Source organism: Sus scrofa, chromosome 1, assembly GCF_000003025.6.
Source record: "Sus scrofa isolate TJ Tabasco breed Duroc chromosome 1, Sscrofa11.1, whole genome shotgun sequence".
NCBI lineage: Eukaryota > Metazoa > Chordata > Mammalia > Artiodactyla > Suidae > Sus > Sus scrofa.
In genome coordinates this window covers 253,166,814-253,189,671 of record NC_010443.5, presented here as the reverse complement: position 1 = coordinate 253,189,671, position 22,858 = coordinate 253,166,814, and the positions used below count along the sequence as shown (strand labels likewise).

Genomic DNA, 22,858 nt, shown 5'->3' with positions numbered 1-22,858 from the left:
AGATGAGTGGCTTAATGTATTGTGGATTATATACAGAGAAAGAGATACTAAACACCTTTAAATTATTCTTGGGTTGTGGCGAGAAAAGACCAAGCCCAATTCTTTTATTTATTTTTTATTTTTTTGTGGCTGCACCTGTGGCATATGGGAGTTCTCATGCATCAAAAACTTATCAAGAATTATTACAACTTAATAAAAAGACCTGTCAGTTTAAAAATGAGCAAAACATATGAGTAGATAGTTCATCAAATGTAAATAGCTATTAAGCACATGGAGAGATACTCAACGTTATTAATTGTTATGAAAATACAAATTGAGGGGAGTTCCCATCGTGGCACAGCAAAAACGAATCCGACTGGGAACCATGAGGTTGTGGGTTTGATCAGTGGGTTAAGGATCTAGCGTTTATGGGAGCTATCGTGTAGGCCAACAGCTGTAGTTCCAACTCAACCCCTAGCCTGGGAACCTCCATATGCTGCGGGTATGGACCTAAAAAAAAAAAAAAAAACAACGACAAATTAAAACCACAATGAGATACCATCACACACACCACTAGAATGGCTCCAATAACAAAGGCACTGCCATTTGTGACAACATAAACAAACCTGGAGGACATTATGCTGCATGAAATAAGCCAGAGAGACAAAAACTGTATGATCTCATTTATATATGGAACCTAAAAAAGTCAAACCCACAGAGGCAGGGAGTACAAGGGTGCTTGGCAGGCACTGGGGAGTGGGAGAAATGGGGAGATGGAGATCACAGATACAAATGTTCAGTTATAAGATGAGTAAGTTCTAGGGATCTGATGTGCAGCATCATTACTATAGTTAATATTGTACTCCATACTTGAAATTTGCTGAAAGCAACTCTTTTTTTTGTTGCTGTTGTTTGTTTTTTGTCTTTGTGCCTTTTCTAGGGCCGCTCCAGAGGCATAAGGACGTTCCCAGGCTAGGGGTGGAATCGGAGCTGTAGCTGCCGGCCTACACCACAGCCACAGCAACGCGGGATTCAGGCCACATCTGCAAACTACACCACAGCTCACGGCAACACCGGATCCTTAATTCACTGAGCAAGTCCAGGGATCGAACCCGCAACCCCATAGTTCCTAGTCAGCTTCGTTAACCACTGAGCCACACCAGGAACTCCGCTGAGAGCAACTATTAACTGTTCTCATGGCGGCAAAAAAAAGGTAACCACGTGAGGTGATAGGAGTGGTAATAGCTTGACTGTAGTAATTTCTCAATGAATACAAATATTAAGTCATCATGTTAAATGTATAGTTTTTATTTATCAAGGATACCTCAATAAAGCTGTAAAAGAAAAGGCCTAACAAGTGCTGATGAGGATTTGGAGAAACTTGAACCTTTATACAATGCTGACAAGAATATAAAATTAGGGCAGTCACTTTAGCCAACAGTTTGGTGGTTTATTTAAAAGTTATGTGTCAACTTACCACACGACCAGCAATTCCACTTTTAGGAATCTATCCAACAGAAATGAAAATATACATCTGGAGTTCCTGTCATGGCTCAGCGAAAATGAATCTGACTAGCATCCATGAGGATGCAGGTTGGATCTCTGGCCTCGCTCAGAGGGTTAAGGATCCAGCGTTGCCATAAGCTGTGGTGTAGGCCACAGATGCAGCTCGGATCCCGCATTGCTATGGCTGTGGTGTAGGCCGGTGGCTACAGCTCTGATTCAACCCCTAGTCTGGGAACTCCATGTGCCACGGGTACGGCCTGAAAAAGACAAAAAGAGAGAGAGAAAATATACATCCAACACAAATATGTGTACAAAAATATTCATAGCAGCACAGCTCATAATAGCCAAAAACCTGAAACAACCCAATGTCCACCAGTTGGTGAGGAGATAAAAATCCACAAAAAGCAATACTATTTAGCAATAAAAGGGAAAGGAACTATTGATACATGCAACATTATGATGGATGAAGCTCAAAAGCCTTACGCCAAGTGAAAGAAACCAGATACAAAAGACTGTATACTGTTTAATTCCATTTATATGAAATGTCCAGAAAGAGCAAATCTTTTGAGATAGAAAGCATATTAGTATTTGGCTGGCTGGACAGTAAAAAAGTGGGATTGACTGCAAAGAGAGAGAATTTTGGAGGGGGTGATAGAAAAGTTCTCAAAGTGGATTATAAGTGATGGTTATAAAAGCCTATAAATTTACTAAAAATTATATATACTTACATTGGGTGGATTTTATGGTATGTAAATTATACCATAAAACTTTTTAAAAATAACTTTAAAAAACTGCTAGTAAGCACATTTTGTATATATTTACGTGTGTGTGTGTGTGTGTGTGTGTGTGTGTGTGTGCGCGCGCGCGCATACATGTGTTTTACCTCCTAACATATTAATCCAGTAATCTTGTACAATTTATTTTCTTTCTGTTATAATGCTTTACACCATACGGTGGCTTCTACTGACCAAAAGGAGAGATTATGATTAGCTGATCACTAGTTACTTCAAAGGAGAGTAGATGGGATAAAGAATAAAAACTAATATGAAAAGACCTAAGAAGCAGAAGCAAAGTCATTTGCACCAAATCTGAACTGCTGCTCTAAAATAAACCTTAGGGAGTTCCTGTTGTGGCGCAGTGGTTAACGAATCCAACTAGGAACCATGAGGTTGCAGGTTTGATCCCTGGCCTGGCTCAGTGGGTTCAGGATCCGGCATTGCCATGAGCTGTGGTGTAGGTCGAAGATGAGGTTCGGATCCCTCGTTGCTGTGGCTGTGGCGCAGGCCGGCGGCTACAGCTCCGATTAGACCCCTAGCCTGGGAACTTCCATATGTTTTGGGTGTGGTCTTAGAAATGGAAAAAAAAAAAAAAAAGACAAAAAATAAAATAAAATAAATCTTAGAAGAATATATAGCTGACTGGCCTCTCCAGTCAATTCAGGAGCACATTCACAGAAAGATATATGTGGAAAGCTCATTATTACAAGTTTATGCTACATTAAATAAAATGTAAATTAAAGATGTCACTTGATTTAAAAAAAGCATAATGATTTAGAAGGGCAGGAGCTTGGAAGTTAGCTGGGATTCGAATCCTGGCTCCAACATTTTACTCACTCACCAAGTACCTCTGGGTTTATTACTTAATTCATCAACTCCTCAGTCCCTTTTTTTTTTCCTTTGGTCTTTTTAGGGCCACACCCACAGTGTATGAAGTTCCCAGGCTAGGGGTCGAATCAGAGCTGTAGTTGCTGACCTACACTGCAGCTCACTGCAATGCTGGATCCTTAACCCACTGAATGAGCCTAGGGATCGAACTGAGTCCTCACAGATACTAGTTTGGTTCATTACCGCTGAGCCACCATGGGAACTCTGTGTCCCCATTTTTTTTTTTTAAATGAAAGAAATATTTTATCTCAAACCATTATTGGGAATATTGCTTAACTCAATCATATATATGTTAGCTTTAATTATTGTCATTTCTGTTTGGTAACTGACGATAATTTTTTATTTTTAAAGATCTTTAAGTTTAAAACATTATATATAATAGGTTCAAATTTACCATTTATTCAGCATCTAGTATTCCAAAGCACTGTGTTTAAGCCCTACAGAAACAGTTTTTGGAACAATGAACACTAAAGAAACTACTGAAAATGATCAAAGAGATAAAAAGGTTAAAATAGAACAAATAAAGGGAGTTTCCATTGTGGCTCAGTGGTTAATGAATCTGACAAGCATCCATGAGGACACAGGTTAAGGATCTGGCGTTGCCGTGAGCTGTGGCATAGGCCAGGGGTTAAAGCTCTGACTGGACCCCTAGCCTGGGAACACCATATGCCATGGGTGTGGCCCTAAAGAGCAAAATTAAAATAAAATAAAATAAAATAATAAAATAGAAAAAATAATAATGTTTATAACCTATTAAATGAATATTTAGGATATTCAGATTAAAATGTTAGAATACTTTTGTTTAAAGTGCTACTTCTAATAAATATATGTTAATTAACTTACCATTTGGGGTAGTGTTCTAAGAGTAGAAAACAGAAAAAAATCACGCTTAATATTTAGTTAGAGGTAATGGGCAGAACAGAAAGTTAGGTAAAAGCTTCGCTTGGCTATGGATTCCACAGAGAGCAGGGTCACCGGGTAGCAGGAGATGGCAGCAGTTTCCTATTACAGTAGCTTGCAAGACTGCAGCATGATCTTACCCTCATGAACAACCTACACTGAGTTCAGCACCTCCAGAGAGCAAGATGTTATTGGAAATGATATCCTAGTCCAACTAGTAGAAAAGGAAACCTACCCAGGACTTCTTCTGATTTATCTCTCTATTCCCAACATTACTAGTCACGAAGAAAGGGAATTCTGAGCTCTACTCCTCATTTGTCGGATGAAGTAGAAGGGGCAGAAGAGGTAACAGTGAGATCCACCTTTCCAAAATTATGTGCTCTTCAAATCAATAGCCGCTAAGATTATACTGTTATAGGAGTTCCCTAGTGGCCTAGAGGTTAAGGACTTGGTGTTGTCACTGCTGTGGCTCAGGTTACTGTTATGGCTCAGGTTCAACCCCTGGCCCAGGTATTTCCACATGCCGAAGGGTGGCCAAAAAGAAAAAAAAAAGATTACAATGCCATAAATAAACACATGTGGGTCTTGATTATTTGGAAAGGAATAAAGCAAAATGTTAGAACAAAATTTTCCTTGAACAATCAGTAAACAAGTAAAATTAAAAACTCACCTGAGGAGTTTCCATCGTGGCTCAGTGGTTAATGAATCCAACTAGGAACCATGAGGTTGCGGGTTTGATCCCTGACCTTGCTCAGTGGGTTAAGGATCCAGCATTGCCATAAGCTGTGTGGTGTAGGCCGCAGATGCGGCTCGGATCCCAAGTTGCTGTGGCTCTGGTGTAGCCCAGCGGCTACAGCTCCGATAGGACCCCTAGCCTGGGAACCTCCATGTGCCGTGGATGCAGCCCTAGAAAAAGACAAAGAAAAGAAAAGAAAAGAAAAGAAAAAAAAGAGAAGAAAAGAAAAACAACTCACCTGAAAACATTTTTACAAAATCATCAGTAGACATACTCATCACCACATCTGCCCGATCGGAGGGCTCTCCATATCCCACATTCCCTCCCTTGCTTTTAAGATCAAGAAACCACGTTCCACCATCTTCACCTACACCGAAAATAAAGATATAAAAACAAATGTCAAAAAAGCCCTGTTTGGAGTTCCCGTCGTGGCGCAGTGGTTAACGAATCCGACTAGGAACCATGAGGTTGCGGGTTCGGTCCCTGCCCTTGCTCAGTGGGTTAACGATCCGGCGTTGCCGTGAGCTGTGGTGTAGGTTGCAGACGCGGCTCGGATCCCGCGTTGCTGTGGCTCTGGCGTAGGCCGGTGGCTACAGCTCCGATTCAACCCCTAGCCTGGGAACCTCCATATGCCGCGGGAGCGGCCCAAGAAATAGCAACAACAACAGACAAAAAAAGACAAAAAAAAAAAAAAAGCCCTGTTCTTCTTAAACTTAGTAAATATACAGTTTGAATAATCTTATATAATGCTGTTACAATCCCCAGACCTCTATCAAATTCGGCCAATATTTATTAAGTGCTTATTACGTGCTAAGTACTAGGCTAGGCTCTGAAGACTCTCCAATAACATGACCCTTTTCTTTCCTTTTTTTTTTTTTGTCTTTTGTTTTTTGTCATTTAAGGGCTACACCCACAGCATATGGAGGTTCCCAGGCTAGGGGTTTGAATTGGAGCAGTAGTTACCGGCCTACGCCGGAGCCACAGCAACGCCAGATCCAAACCATGTCTGCGACCCACACCACAGCTCAAGGCAACGCCGGATCCTTAACCCAATGAGTGGGGCCAGGGATCCAACCCGCAACCTCGGGGTTCCCAGTCAGATTCGTTTCCACTGCGCCATGACGGGAACTCCGTGATTCTTAAAAAAAAGAGGAAATGGAGGGTGATGTGGAGTCAGGAAAGCCCAGGTGAAGCTGAGATATAAAAGTTAAGTAAGAATTTGTTAGATGAGGAACAGAAAAAAGTCCAGAAGGACTGGTAGGTAGAAGAGTGGAGGGCTCATAAGGTCTTCCAGATGCAGAGCACAACATTTAGAGAAGCATCTAGCACAGAAGACTGACAAGGCATGATTACAGAGAAGAATAGCATAAGGGCATTTCCAGAAGGAAAGAGTGGTCAACAGCCTCAAATGCTGCAGTATGGTGACAAGAATGAGCAATGCCACTGGTGACAGAGAAGTCACTGAGGATCTTGGTGAGAGCAAAGTCAGTGGAAAAAACTGACACCAGAGCAGAGTGAACTGTAGACGGACATAAGTTTGGCTCCAAAAGGGAGAAGAAAGATGGGGGTGGGTGGTGTGACTGGGAGGGTCGTTGCTATTGTTTTAAAGATAGAATAGCGCGTTGCTGTGGCTCTGGTGTAGGCCGGTGGCTACAGCTCCGATTGGACCCCTAGCTTGGGAATCTCCACATGCCACGGGAGCGGCCCAAGAAATAGCAAAAAAATTAAAAAAATAAAATTAAAAAAAAAAAAAGATAGAATAGACTTTGAGAATGTTAGCTACCACTGGGAAGGAGGCTTTAGGGTGAAGAGGTGGAAGAGAGAACATAATTAATTGCACAAATTCCCTGAGGAGGCCAGAGGAAATGAGATCTAGAACTTGGCTACTCAAAGTGTGATGCATAAACTGCAGAGCTGTCACCGTATCCTAAATACAGACTTCAGACAACAAGGTCCTCCTATATAGCACAGAGAACTATATTTAATGTCCCATGATAATCCATCCTGGAAAATATTTTTTTTAGAAAAAGTGTATGTATATGTATAACTGAATCACTCTGCTGAATAGCAGAAACTAATACAACATTGTAAATCAACTATACTTCAATTTAAAAAAAAAGAAATACAAACATCAAATACTATCACTTACATATGGAATCTAAAAAAAGGACACAATGAACTTCTTTGCAGAACAGATACTGACTCACAGACTTTGAAAAACTTATGGTTTCCAAAGGAGACATTTCGGGGGGCAGGGGGATGCACTGGGGGTTTGGGTGGAAATGCCGTAAAATTTGGTTGTGATGACTGTTGTACATCTATAAATGTAATAAAATTCATGAGTAATTAAAAAAATGTTATTCTGCCTTAAAACAGAAGGAAATCCTACATTTTTGACAATGTGGATAAACCTAAGGATGTTATAAGTGAAATAAGCCAGACATAGAAGGACAAACACTGCAAGACTCCATATATTAGATATGAGGTATCTACTACAGTGAAACTCATAAAAGCAGAGAGTAGAACAGTGGTTCCCAGGAGCTGGCGGGGAGGAGGTAATAGGGAGTTGAATTCAATTGGTATAAAGGTTCAGACATACAAGATTAATTATTTCTAGAGATCATTGCACAGCACAGTGCCTATAGTCAATACTGTATGCTGCGCTTAAACATGTGCTGAGGATAGATTTCAGGTTAAATGTTCTTACCACAAAAACAAAATATCCAAAGAGACACAAGGAAACTTTTGGAGGTGATGGATATGTCTATTATTACCTTGATTTGGTGATGCTTTCACAGGTATGTATGTATGTCAAAGCTCATCAAACTGTATACATATGCTCAATATGTGCAATTTTTTTGTACATAAAAAAACAAAAATAGGAGTTTCCACTGTGGTGCAGTGGGTTAAGACTCTGACTGCAGCAGCTCAGGTCACTGCAGAGGGGCGGGCTCGACCCCTCAGCACACTGGGTTAAAGGATTTAGCATTGCCATAGCTGCGGCTCGCATTCAATCCCTGGCCCTGGTGCGGCCATAAAAAAAAAGTCAGAACACAAATCAACAAATATTTCCAACCAAAAAATTAAAAAAGAAAATAAATACAGACTTCAGACACTGCTTTAGACCTTCTGAATCAGAGTCTGCATTTTAGCATATCCCAGGGGATCAGTATGGACATTAAAGCTTAGGATGCATGGATGTGGAGTTGAGCTCTGTCTACTGGGAGGGGAAGAAGAGACGTCATGCCTACATTGGCCTGTTATCAGATGGCAGGAAGCTGAAGGAATTTCTGTCTGCAGGCTTCCCTTATCTCTGGAAAAGAGGAGGTGGGATATCTGCTGAAACTGGCAGGGAAGTAGTGAAGGGAGAGAGGGGAGATTTGAGAAACACTGAGAGATTTAAAATAGTCACTGTGGAAAATGAGGCAATCACCTGAGCCCAGAAACACAGAATTATGACATGCTGCTTACACCCCAATGGAGAAGGGCAGTGATGGACTTTTACTGGTACAGATTCACAGGTTGATCTGATTCCACCCCTCCTGCCTCCGCCCCATTTCTCCAGCAAGGTTTAGGAGCCTAGATACAAGTGTGGAGCAGCTAGAGAGTTTGATTCATCCAGGACTAGACTGTGACAGCTAGTGACACAAGCACAAGGTCAGGAAGTTTAGGATACAAGCAAGAGTGAATGAAGGAACGGACAATGAGTTCTAAGAAAAGGGAGTAAAAACAGGAAGGTGAAGATGGATTAAGATAAAGCAGAGGTGACAAAGGATAAAAGAACTGATAAAAAAGTGTACATGAAAGTTTGTGTACAATGGGACTGCAGTCGCTAATTCTTAAAACTATCATTAACATGTACTAATACTACGTAAAGAAGAAAAATATTGAGAGGTTTTAAAAGCTAACTACATTCATACTGACCTGAATAATCTCAAAAATAAAAAATGGCAATGTGCCTATGGCTGTTAAATTACTGTATTCCACTACCTCTCATGATCCATACACCCTTCTAAGTAGGATCTTCTCTCAATTACACATACCAAGGAGCTATTTAACACTAGAAGCATCTGTAATGAAATTTTATTTTACATATGTCCATACTCACTGATATTAACTTAAATATGTAAATCATTAGAACAAAGAAAACTGCAAAAACAGCTAGAAAAACAAGTATACCACTTACATGCAGAACTACCAGTTGAAAACAAGTAGATGGAGTTCCCATCATGGCTCAGTGGTTAATGAATCCAACTAGGAACCGTGAGGTTGCGGGTTTGATCCCTGGCCTCGCTCAGTGGGTTCAGAATCCGGCATTGCCATGAGCTGTGGTGTAGATCGCAGACGAGGCTCGGATCCTGCAATGCTGTGGCTCTGGCGTAGGCTGCCAGCTACAGCTCCAATTAGACCCCTAACCTGGGAACCTAAATATGCCGTGGGTGTGGCCCTGGAAAAAGACATAAAAGACCAAAAAATAATAATAATAAAAATAAAAATAAATAAAACAAGCGGATATAATAATGGGTCAACATATAGAACCCGATGTTAACGACAACTCAAAAACTGTAACAGATATACAAAAACCAAAAAGAAAGAAACATCGGAGTTCCTGTCGTAGCACAGTGGTTAACGAATCCAACTAGGAACCATGAGGTTTGTGGGTTTGATCCCTGGCTTTGCTCAGTGGGTTAAGGATCCAGCATTGCCATAAGCTGTGTGGCTCAGCTCAGCTCGGATCTGATGTTACTGTGGCTCTGGTGTAGGCTGGAGGCTACAGCTCCGATTAGACCCCTAGCCTGGGAACCTCCATATGCTGCGGGTACAGCCCTAGAAAAGACAAAAAAAAAAAAAAAAAAAAAAAAAGATTAAAAAAAAAGAAAGGAACATAAAAATACAAATCAGCAGTTATTTGCTGTTCTTAAATGTCTACATTCTAGGGTAAGGGTTCTGCATATAACCAACTAACCAGCTGATTACTACCAGAGGCTGATACACTTCCAAGGGAAATAGCCTACTTTGTTTCCCAAAAGCTCCAGGTTACTAGAAGTAACCTTTACCTGAGAGTTCGAACTGATAGATTGCCTGAGTGGCTTTAACAACATCATCGCTGAGGGATTCCTTAACAATTCTAAATGTTTCTTCCACAGCTCCAGAACATGGTTTTGGCGGTGGCGGCAACTTCTCTTTTTTCAATTCTGGATCAGCACCTATAAAATATCACACATGTAAATATATAACTGAATCACTGTGCTGTATACCTGAAACTAACACGACATTATAAATGAACTACACGTCAATTAAAAAAAAAAAAAAAAAATAGAGTTCCCGTCATGGTGCAGTGGAAACAAATCCAACTAGTGTCCGTGAGGATGCGGGCTTAGTCCCTGGCTTTGGTCAGTGGGTCAGGGATCCGGTGTTGCCATGAGCCGTAGTGTAGGTTGGAGACATGGCTCGGATCTCAAGTTGCTGTGGCTGTGGTGTAGCCAGGCAGCTGTAGCTCTGATTCAACCCCTAGCCTGAGAACTTCCACATGCCGTGGGTGAGGCCGTAAAAAGCCAAAAAATAAAAAACTATCAGAGAAGCCACAGGCAAAATAATAATAATAATAATAGTATTATTGATGGAGTTCCTACTGTGGCGCAGCGGAAACAAATCCATGAGGGTTCTTATCCCTGGCCTCGCTAAGTGGGTCTGGGATCTGGCACTGCCGTGAACGGTGGTGTAGGTCACAGACACGGCTCAAATCCTGAGTTGCTGTGGCTGCGGTGTAGGCTGGCAGCTGTAGCTCTCATCTGACCCCTAGCCTGAGAACTTCCATGTGCCGTGGGTGTGGCCCTGTAAAGCAAATAATAATAATACTAGTAATAATAATATTATCAATGTTAGTGGCTTTAAAGCCTAAGCAATGTAAGGTCACACACAAACTAATTAGCAGAACAGACTTGCTACCAATTAGATCCATGTGACTAAAATGATTCGGTGGCATCTAAACACACAAATCAGGAGTTCCCCTCGTGGCTCAGCAGTTAACAAACCTGACTGGCATCCATGAGGACGTGGGTTTGATCCCTAGCCTTGCTCAGTGGGTTAAGGATCTGGCGTTGCCATGAGCTGTGGCGTAGGTCGAAGACGTGGCTCAGATCCCAAGTTGCTGAGGCTGTGACATAGGCTGGCAGCTACAGCTCTGACTGGACCCCCAGCCTGGGAACATCCATATGCCATAGGTGCAGCCCTAAAGAGACAAATAAATAGATAAAAAGTAAATAAATAAATAAACACACAAAACAAACTGATGGCATAACAGCCAAACACATCAGTTATAAGTGTAAATGACCAACTAAAGACTGTCAGATTAGATTAAAAAATAACTACCAAACTATACACAATGTTTATAATAAACAGATTTTTTTGTTGTTGCTTTTTTTTTTTTTTTTTTAGGGCCACACCTGGAGCACATGGAGGTTGCCAGGCTAGTGGTTGAATCAGAGCTACAGCTACTGGCCTATGCCACAGCCACAGCAACATCAGATCCGAGCCGCATTTGTGACTTACACCACAGCTCACAGCAACACTGGATCCTTAACCCACTGAGCGAGGCCAGAAATCGAACCTGTATCCTCATGGTTCCTAGTAGGATTCATTTCTGCTGTGCCACGATAGGAACTCAATAGACAAGTTTAAACAAACTACTGGAGTTTTAGTTGTAACAATCACTCCTTTATCATCGCCTCGTACGTTCTAAAACCAAATGAGAAAAGGAGATCGTGGCACATCAGAAGATGGAGATCAGAATATCAACTGTGTCAATGGGTGGAGATGAACTGGACACTGCAGCCTGAATCAACAGCCAAATAAGTTTCTCAATAATGTTAACTCTAAATTAAATGTATTTTCCTAATCTCTTCATCCCTGGATTGAACCTGCCTCCTCCCATAAGGGAGTGGAAATGCCTCTGTAAATAAAGATCATGAAAAAACTGAGGATAGCCTGCTCTGAATGAAAGAAGGCTCAGAAGGGTCTACATAGAAACTTGTTTCTTCTCCCAGCCGCAACCAGACTGATCCTCCCACTGGATGAAGAAGAAGGTCAAACTATGTATTAGTCTCATGAAGGCCCCACTGCCTAGAAACACAAGGCCAGGGTAATAAAAGCTGCAACACTGTAATACTTGTATTCACTTAAACCATTGGCCATACCATTCAGCATATGATGAGCCAGGGGAGGAGGTCTGTAATGCACAGGACTGTTCAAATCCCACAGCATGAAAGTGTCCCCCAAAATCAACCTCTATGCCTTTATTTATCCTCCTGGAGTCATCTGTGGGCAGTTTGGCTGCCCCTAGAAACATGTAAGAATAATTCATTATTTAAATTAACTCAAAGGACAATCTGTACCCTAGGCTGAAGATTAACTGTCCGTCTGTTTCCCAGCTCGAATTATACCCAGCCCCATCTTGTCTAATACAACTCACCAAAGGCTATTAAATAAAATCTAATTGACAGCATAAAGATACTCCATAGTACAGCGTAACCAATATACAAGTATCCTCAATTTGTTGAATATAAATTACCTTTCAGGAGTTCCTGTCGTGGCTTAGAGGAAAACGAATCTGATTAGCATCCATGAGGACACAGGTTCGATCCCTGGCCTTGTTCAGTGGGTTAAAAATCCAGCATTGCCATGAGCTGTGGTGTAGGTCGCAGATGCAGCTCAAATCTGGTGTTGCTGTGGCTGTGGTGTAGGCCAGTGGCGATAGTTCCAATTGGACCCCTAGCCTGGGCACCTCCAATGCCATGGGTGCGGCCCTAAAGATGCAAAACAAAAAAAAGAAAAACCTTCCATTATATTTCCAGAGATGACAACAACAACAAAAAAACCCAGTAAAATTCTTATCTTCTTATAAAGTAAAGCCCAGAAGATATTAAAGATGAAATACTTAAGATCCAATGGAGCAAAGAATATAGCATTATTATAGCATCATTATTTAGAAGCCAATTTAAAAATTCAGATATGTACTTCAATATTTAATGCTTATGTGAAAAGATGCTTACTAATTATTAGAGAAATGCAAATTAAAACTACAAAACTACCTCACACTAGTCAGAATGGCCATCATCAAAAACTCTAAAACAATAAATGCTAAAAAACGTGTGGAGAAAAAGGAGCCCTCCTACACTGTTGCTGGGAACATAAGGCGGTGCAACTACTATGGAGAACAGTCTGGAGGTTCCTTAAAAAACTAAATATAAAACTACCATATGATCCAGCAATCCCACTCTTGGGCATGTATCTGGAGAAAACCATAATTCGAAAAGATACATGCACCCCAATGTTCACTGAAGCATTATTTATAATAGCCAAGACATGGAAACAACCTAAACGTCTATCAGTAGAGGACTGGATAAAGATGTAGTATGTATATAGTATATGGAATATTACTCAGCCATAATAAAGAATGAAGTAATACCATCTATAGCCACATGAATAGACCTAGAAATTACCATACTAAGTGAAATAAGTCAGAGAGAGAAAGAGAGAGATCAAGTGAGATCACTAATATATAGAATCTAATAAAAATGATACAAAGGAAGTTACAAAACAGAAACAGTCTCAGGGAGTTCCCGTCGTGGCTCAGTGGAAATGAACCTGACTAGCATCCATGAAGATGCAGGTTCAATCCCTGGCCTTGCTCAGTGGGTTAAGGATCCATGTTGCTATGAGCTGTGATATAGGTCGAAGATGCAGCTCAGATCTGGCATTGCTATGGCTGTGGTGTAGGCCAGCAGCTACAGCTCTGATTCAACCCTTAGCCTGGGGACCTCCATATGCTGTCAGTGCAGCCCTAAAAAGACAAAAAAAAGAAAAAAGAAAAGAAAGTCTTAGAAAATTTTGAAACCAAACTTATGGTTACTAAACAAAGGGGTAAAATGGGAAGAAGGGATAAATTAGTGGACTGGGACAGACATATACACACTACTATATATAGATAGGTAACAAGGACCTACTGTGTGGCACAGGGAAATCTACTCAATACTGTGTAAAAACTACATGAGAAAATAATCTGAAAACAAATGTATATATGTATATGTACAACTGATCTACTTTGCTGTACACCTAAAGTTAACACAAGTTTTTTTTTCAATGGCTGCACCCTCAGCATATGGAAGATCCCAGGCCGGGGATTGAATCTGAGCTGCCGCTGTGACTTACACTACAGTTGCAGCATCGCTGGATCCTTTAACCTTCTGTGCCAGGCCAGGGATCAAACCTGCACCACCTCAACGACCCAAGAGGCTGTAGTTGGACTCTTGACCAACCACACCACAGCAGGAGTTCCTCCTAACACAACTTTTAAAATCAACTATATTCCAATAAAAAAAATTTTTTTAAATCTCCAAAGGAAAAAAATAATAAAAGCAAAAAAAAAATTTAATGATGACAATGCAGTGAGGGAGGTACTCATATACTGCCAGTATTTATAATTCTGGAAGGGAATTTGGTAGTATGAATCAGGAGCCTTCCCAATGCCTAGTCATCCACTTTCAGTGATCTACTATAAGGAGTTCCCTGGTGGCCTAGTGGTTAAGGATTCGGCTTTGTCACTGCTGTAGCTCAAGTTCAATCCTTCCTTTGCCACTTGATCCCAGGTCCAGGAACTTCTGCATGTCATGGGTGCAGCCAAAATTAAAAAAAAAAATAATACTGTAACCTTTATAAAATGAAACAATTACAAGCCACTAAAATAAATATTACATTCGTGTGACAGTATACAATACTGAATTACCATTTCAAAAATTTGTTTTTGAAGACATGGAAAATATTCATAATATAATGTTAAGAAAACCATACAGTTAAATATTATATCAGATTATACATACTAGATTACATTGGATAATATTAATTCAATATAATATAAGACAATCAAGTAAAGTACATTTGTGGATATGAATTTTTTTTTTTTTTTTTGTCTTTTGTCTTTTGTTGTTGTTGTTGTTGTTGTTGTTGCTATTTCTTGGGCCGCTCCCATGGCATATGGAGGTTCTCAGGCTAGGGGTCCAATCGGAGCTGTAGCCACTGGCCTACACCAGAGCCACAGCAACTCAGGATCCGAGCCGCGTCTGCAACCTACACCACAGCTCACGGCAACGCCGGATCGTTAACCCACTGAGCAAGGGCAGGAACCGAACCCGCAACCTCATGGTTCCTAGTCAGACTTGTTAACCACTGCGCCACGACGGGAACTCCTGTGGATATGAATTTTAAGTTATATCTGTAAAAAATAAAGTGACTGGAGAAGAAATAAATAAAATACAAACAGTAATTATATTTGGGTGGTGGGTTATATGTGATTTTTTAAATTGCCTTTATGTTTTCTTATGCTTCTATATAATTTTATATACAAATGAATTTAAAATGATAAAAAAATTGAATAAAGTACATTATGAAATCTATTGGCTGTGGCCAAAGTTATATTAAAGTGGTAAATGAGCAGTCAAAATTATTTTATTATTTTAATGATGACAATGCAGTGAGGGAGGTACTTATTTTATTTTTCATCTTTTTAGGGCTACACCCATGACATATGGAGGTTCCCAGGCTAGGGGTCAAATTGGCGCTGTAGCCGCTGGCCTACGCCACCAGCTCATGGCAATGCTGGATCCTCAATCCACTGAGTGAGGCCAGGAATTGAACTTGCATTCTCATGGATACTAGTCAGATTCATTTCTGCTGAGCCCTGATGGGAACTCCCATTTTATTATTTTAAAAGAAATTAAAAATACAGTGTTAGCCTAATGAATGAGAAAAGGAACAAAGATGTACAACCTCAAAGAAAGCAGAAAAGATAAAATAATAAAGCAAAAATTTTAAAACTAATGAATTAATTGGTTGTAAAACTTTGTGAATATACTAAAAATCACTTAACCATATACTTCAAAATTCTGAATTATTTGGCACATGTAATTTATATCTCAAAGCTGTTATAAAAACATAGAGAATCAGTAAAGAGGAAAAAAGTAGAATGAAACATTAAATAAAATTTAAAATCTAGTTTTTTTCATATGGATGGCCAACAGGCACATGAAAAAATGCTCAATATCACTGACTATCAGAGAAATGCAAATCAAAACTACCACAAGATACCACCTCACACCAGTCAGAATGTCCATCATTAACAAGTCTACAAATTACAAATGCTGGAGAGGGTATGGAGAAAGGGAACCCTCCTACACTGTTGGTGGGAATGTAAACTGGTACAACCACTATGGAAAAACAGTATGAACGTTCCTCAGAAAACTAAATATAGAACTACCATATGATCCAGCAATCCCACTCTTGGGCATACATCTGGACAAAACTTTCCTTGGAAAAGATACGTGCACCCCTATGTTCACTGTAACACAATGATCAAGACATGGAAACAACCTAAATGTCCAAGGACAGATGAATGGATTAAGATGATGTAGTACATATACACAATGCAATACTGGTCAGCCATAAAAAAGAACAAAATAATCCCATTTGCAGCAACATGGATGCAACTACAGATTCTCATACTAAGTGAAGCCAGTCAGAAGGAGAAAGACAAATACCTTAAGATATCACGTGTACGAACCTATCTATAGAAAATAAACAAACTCAAGAACAGACTTATGGTTGCCAAGACAGAAGGGGAGGGACTGGGAGAGACTGGGAGTCTGGGGTTGGCAGATGCAAACGATTGCATTTGGAATGTATAAGCAGTGAGATTCTGCTATATAGCCCAGAGAATTATATCTGATCACTTGTGATGGAAGATGATGGGAGATAATGTGAAAAAAATAATGTATTTATGTATAACTGGGTCACTTTGCTGTACAGCAGAAATTGACAGAACATTGTAAATCAAGTATAATAAATTTTTTTAATTAAAATGGGGAAAAAAAGATATACGCACCCCTATGTTCACTGCAGCATAATTTGTCCTCATGTATACAAGTCATATTTGTTACCTCTGAGCCATGCAGTAGGAAGTCACTACTGCAGCACTATTCACAATAGCCAAGACATGGAAGCAACCTAAATGTCACTGATAGATGAATGGATTAAGATGTAGTACATATACACAATGGAATACTACCCAGCCCTAAAAAAGAACATGATAATGCCATTCGCAGCAACATGGATGCAACTACAGATTCTCATACTAAGTGAAGTAAGCCAGAAAGAGAAAGATAAATACCATATGATATCACTTATATCTGGAATTTAATATATGCACAAATGAACCTCATGGACATGGAGAACAGATTTGTGGTTGTGAAGGGGGATGGGGAGGGAGTGGGATGGACTGGGAGTTTGGGGTTAGTAGATGCAAACTATTGCATTTGGAGTGGATAAGTAATGAGATCCCTCTGTACATCCCAGGCAATTATATCTGATTACTTGTGATGAAACATGATGGAGGATAATGTGAGAAAATGTATATATATATGTGTGTGTGTGTGTGTGTGTATAGCTGGGTGACTTTGCTGTACAGCAGAAATTGATAGAACATTGTAAATCAACTATAATAAAAAATTTTTTAAAAGGAGATGTGGTACATACACACAATGAAATACTACTCAGCCATAAGAAGAACAAAATAAATGCCATTTGCAGCAACATGGATGGAACTAGAGACTCTCGTACTAAATGAAGTAAGTCAGAAAGAGAAAGACAAATACCATACGATATCACTTATGTCTATAATCTAATATGTTGCACAAATGAACCTACTTACAGAACAGAAACAGACTCATGAACAGAGAGAACAGACTTGAGGTTGCCAACGGAGAGGAAGTGGGATAGACTGGGAGTTTGGAATTAGTAGATGCAAACTATTACATTTAGAATGGATAATCAATGAGGTCCTGCTGTATAGCACAGGGAACTACATTCAATCACTTGTGATGGAATATGAGAGAAGAAATATGAAAAAAAGAATATATATATATAAAACTAGGTCGGTTTGCTGTACAGCAGAAATTGACAGAACATCATATATCAACTATAATTAAAAATAAATTTCTACATATATTAAAAAATCTAGATCTTTTGAGAAAAAATAACAAGATATAATAAAATTGGCATCTTTCTTGAAAATTTAATCAAGGAAAAGGAGCAAAAAAGAAACTCCAAAAAGGGAAAAGTGTTAAAAATAAGTATGGAAAAAATTTTAATGTCAACTCTAAAATTTTATAACTTCAAATGGATGATTCTGGGTTTTTTATTTTAGGAAAAACCAATAATTGAATGAGAAAATAAAAATATTTTCCAAAAAAAAACTTCAGAAAGCACTCAAATGACTTAGCAGATATTTCAAATCTTCAAGGAAAAGAACACAGAAAAATAAAGTTACCCTATTGATTGCTTTATTCCAAATATAACAAAGTATAATACAGAAAATATATAATAAAAATGTTGACATTAATCTAGATAACTAATTAAAAAATCTTAACCAACACTAACACCTTACTTATGGGTAAAATATAAAAATTTTCCACAAATCTGACTAATATCCATGAGGATGCAGGTTCAATCCCCTGGCCCTATTCAGTGGGTTAAGGATCTGGCATTGTCATGAGCTGTGGTGTAGGTCACAGTTGAGGCTCATATCTCGAGTTGCTATGGCTGTGGTGTAGGCCGGCAGCTGTAGCTCTGACTGGACCCCTAGCCTGGGAACCTCCATAAGTCATGGATGCGACCCTAAAAAGCAAAAAAAAAAAAAAAAAAAAAAAAAATCCCATTAAAATTAAGCACAGGAATTCCCATCACAGCTCAGCAGTTAATGAATCCAACTAGTGTCCATGAGGACATGGGTTCAATCCCTGGCCTCATTCCGTGGGTTAAGGATCCAGTGTTGCCATGAGCTGGGTATAGGTCACAGATGCAAGCTCAGATCCTGCCTTGGTGTGGCTGTGGTGTAGGCCAGCAGCTGTAGCTTCAATTAGACCCCTAACCCAGGAACCTCTACATGACACAGGTGCGGCCCTCAAAAGACAAAAAGACCCAATAAATAAATAAATAAATAAATATATATATATACACATAAATTAAGCATAAAATAAGAATACCTAAAATAAAATAAATAGTTTCAATAAATATTTCCAAATAAAAATTTCCCCTGGAAGTTTGAGTCAGTATATTAAGACATATGCCAGAAATATGGAGTTCCAGTTGTGGCTCAGTGGTTGATGACCCTGGCTAATATCCATGAGGATGCAGGTTTCATCTCTGGCCTTGCTCAGTGGGTTAAGGATCTGCCGTTGCCATGAGCTGTGGTGTAGGCTGACGATGTGGCTTGGATCTTGGTGTGGCGTAGGCTGGCAGCTACAGCTCCAGTCTGACCCCTAGCCTGGGAACTTCCATATGCCACGGGTGCAGCCCTAAAAGAAAAAAGCCAAAAAAAAAAAAAAAAAAAAGCCAGAAAAAATCCTCTAAGATATTATTATTATATGCATTCTGAATTAGAATATGGGTGTGGCCCTAAAAAGAAAAAAAGAAAAAATACAGTTTCTTCCTTTTTATTTATAATGCATCTTGTTTCACAAAGTGTTTCAATATGTTAATAAACACAATTCAAGATTAAAGTAAAAAGAAGTGAATGAGGTTTCAAAGTGACAACTGGAATACTCATCAGCTCAAGGTAACTGCCCAAGGTTACACACCAGTAAGTGGCACTACAGGAATTCCAACCCAGGCAGTCTGACTGGGCAATATTTACTCCACACTTTCTTCTATATCTAACAATGTAGTTTTTATATAGCCAGCAAAAAGGCTGAGCATAGCACCAAGATCTAAACTTAGGAGAAGTGGACCTAAAAGTGAGGCTAGCAAAGACATAGGCTTCTTTCAAGTTTTTCTGTAGGCAGGAAATACAGAGGAATATATTTGGTTTTAGCAGGTACACCAGTCAGAACTAAGTTTGTCATACAACTGCTGGAACTCCTCATACTAGTAGTGACTACTTGAGGTGATTTGTCTATTAATCAAGATATATCATCCGTATCATCTGAGATGCTAAGGAGATGGCAGCAAAAATTCAAGTGTAGCCTTGAAAGATATTTGCCAAGGAATAAACTGCATCATTTATCATCTGCAATATTTAGACACAGCATGAGGACTCTGCGCAAGAGAATAAATCTTCAGGAGAAAGAAAAAAACAGACCAGTAGTATATTTGAAAGGTACAGTCAGTAGACAACAAATATGGAAACTTTTGGGAAAGAAATTAAATCATATTCCCCTAAAATGAGTTTACCAAGTTTATGATTAATCTCTCTATCCAAACCTTTATTCCCTACTTGTCTGCTCTGACTCTAAGCCCTTGCTTGTCCCCTCTGACCTCAGTCCCAAACATTAATCAACCAGAGTCAGATGACTAAAACTGCTGTTGCTGATAACATCAGTAACGTACTAAAATTGCTGCTCTGGATATCATCGTGCTTATACAAACTCAGGGCAACAGGAACTAACAGGCCCCTGAACCATGGACCAATGGGCCAGAAAATAATAAACCAGAGACATCCTGACTCCAAAACCACAATTTAGAAATGTCATGGAGTTCCCATCATGGCACAGCGGAAACGAATCTGACTAGGAACCATGAGGTTGCATCTTTGATCCCTGGCTTCACTCAGTGGGTTAAGGATCCGGCGTTGCTGTGAGCTGTGGTGTAGGTTGCAGACGAGGCTCGGATCTAGCATTGCTGTGGCTCTGGTGGAGGCCAGCGGGAACAGCTCCAATTAGATCTTTAGCCTGGGAACCTCCATATGCCACAGGTGCGGCCCTAAAAAGACAGAAGACAAAAAAAAAAGAAAAGAAAAGAAAAAAAAAAGGAAATGTCACAAGAATCCCTTCAAATGAAAACTATAAAAAAACGGGCAGAAAGTCATATAAACCTGGCTGAGATGAAGAAACAATGATATAAAATGAAAAAGGAAAGAGGAAACATGACAAACAAAAAAGTGTAGTAACAAAATTAACCATCAGGGGGCAATCTGCAACAGAGATGGATGTGTCGCAAACAGTATCAGCAATACAGAGTACAAACTTGAAAAGGTCTCCCAGAATGCAGAAGAACAAAAAGGTGGAAATAATAGCAAAGATAGGATAACCACAAGGGAAAGGCAAAGGGTAGCCAGGCTAAGAATAAGTTGTTTCTTTCTTTTTTTTTTTTTTTTTTTTTTTTTACCATTATAGCTGGTTGACAGTGTTCTGCCAACTTTCTACTTTACGGCAAAGTGACCCAGTCACACATACTTATATACATTCTTTTTTTTTTTTTTTCCCACTGTACATCAAGGGGGTCAGGTTATCCTTAGATGTATACATTGCAGTTACAATTTTTCCCCCACCCTTTCTTCTGTTGCAACATGAGTATCTGAGTATCTAGACATAGTTCTCATATATACATTCTTTTTCTCACATTATCCTCCATCACACTCCATCATAAGTGGCTAGATACCATTCCCACTGCTATACAGCAGGATTTCACTGCATATCCACTCCAAAGGCAATAGTTTGCATCTATTATCCCAGATTCCCAGTCCATCCTACTCCCTCCCTTGGCAACCACAAATCTATTAGAATAAGTTGTTTCTGAGGAGGATAAAGAACAGCAGGAATAGAAGCAATTGAAACTGTAACTAAAGAAGTTCCCTGGTGGTGCAGAGGAATAAGGATTCAGCACTGTCACTGCTATGGCTCCAGTTGCTGCTGTGATGCCAGTTCGATCCCTGGCCTAGGAACTTCCATGTGCCAAGAATGTGGCAAAAAACAAAAACAAAAAAAAAACAAAACTATAACCTGGAGAGAGAGCAGGACATCTGGCTTGCACAGCAACCTCTCTGTAGAGGGGTAAAAGAACAATTTAAAAATTAGTGGTGGAAGTTCCCATTGTGGCTGAGCAGTAATGGACCCAACTAGTATCCATAAGGACACGGGTTTGACCCCTGGCCCCGCTCAGTGGGTTAAGAGTCTGGTGTTGCAGTGAGCAGCAGTGTAGGTCACAGATGTGGCTTGTATCTGCTGTTGCTGTGGCAGTGGTGTAGGCCAACAGCTGCAGCTCCTATTGACTCCTAGCCTGGGAACTTCCATGTGCCATAGGCGTGGCCCTAAAAAGCCAAAAATAACTAACTAAATAAATAAATACAGAATTTGTGCCCAGTGCCGTACTGTGGGGCAGGGCGGCGAGCACAAAACTGGGCCAAATCTCCACGGTCTGTTTTGGGTGAAAGACGAGTCAGGCTGTTGGATTCTCTTACACAGATGCCAACAACAACAAAGACATCACCTGGGGAGAGGAGATGGTGACAGAGCACTTGGACTGAAACAAAAATGATCTTCACTGGCATTAAGAAGGAAAAAAGGGAAGACCTGACAGCTTATCTCAAAAAAGCTACTAATGAGTAATAGCTGGCCTCTGCCTTATTTATTACAAAACAGAAATACCTCATGACCTTTTTTATGTGTACCATACATTTTTTTTTCCTTTTAGGCTGCACCTGCAGCATATGGAAGTTCCTGGGCTAGGGGTTGAATTGGAGCTGCATCTGCTGGCCTATGTCATAGCCACAGCAATGTAGGATCCAAGCCTCATCTGTGATCTACACCACAGCTCACAGCAACGTCAGATGCTTAACCCACTGAGCAAGGCCAGGGATCGAACCTGCATCCTCATGGATACTAGTCATGCTCTTAACCCCTGAGCCAAAGTGGGAACTCCTATACCATATGTAAATTGATCTTATACACTAGAATTCAAATGATAAATGGCTGGTGGTCCAACATCCATTCATGATCAAGACCCTCGCCAAAGTGGGTATAGAGGGAACATTCCTGAACATAATCAAAGCCATTTATGATAAACCCACAGCAAATATAATACTCAATGGGGAAAAACCAAAAGCCTTCTCACTCAAATCTAGAACAAGACAGGGATGCCCACTCTCACCACTGCTCTTCAACATAGTTTTGGAAGTCCTAGCCACAGCAATTAGACAAACAAAAGAAATAAAAGGCATCCATATAGGAAGAGAAGAGATCAAACTGTC

At 39.9% G+C, this 22,858-nt stretch overlaps 1 protein-coding gene across 2 annotated transcripts in view; it reads right to left on the bottom strand.

The window, feature by feature from the left end:
* The window catches only part of HSDL2 (hydroxysteroid dehydrogenase like 2), a 66,952-nt gene that overhangs the window by 1,638 nt on the left and 42,456 nt on the right, over nt 1-22,858 (bottom strand). Inside the window, 2 exon segments of one of the 2 annotated variants that reach the window (NM_001197021.2) lie at nt 5,024-5,152; nt 9,843-9,992. In NM_001197021.2, coding sequence (NP_001183950.1) covers nt 5,024-5,152; nt 9,843-9,992 — 279 coding nt within the window. 2 annotated transcript variants of the gene reach the window in all.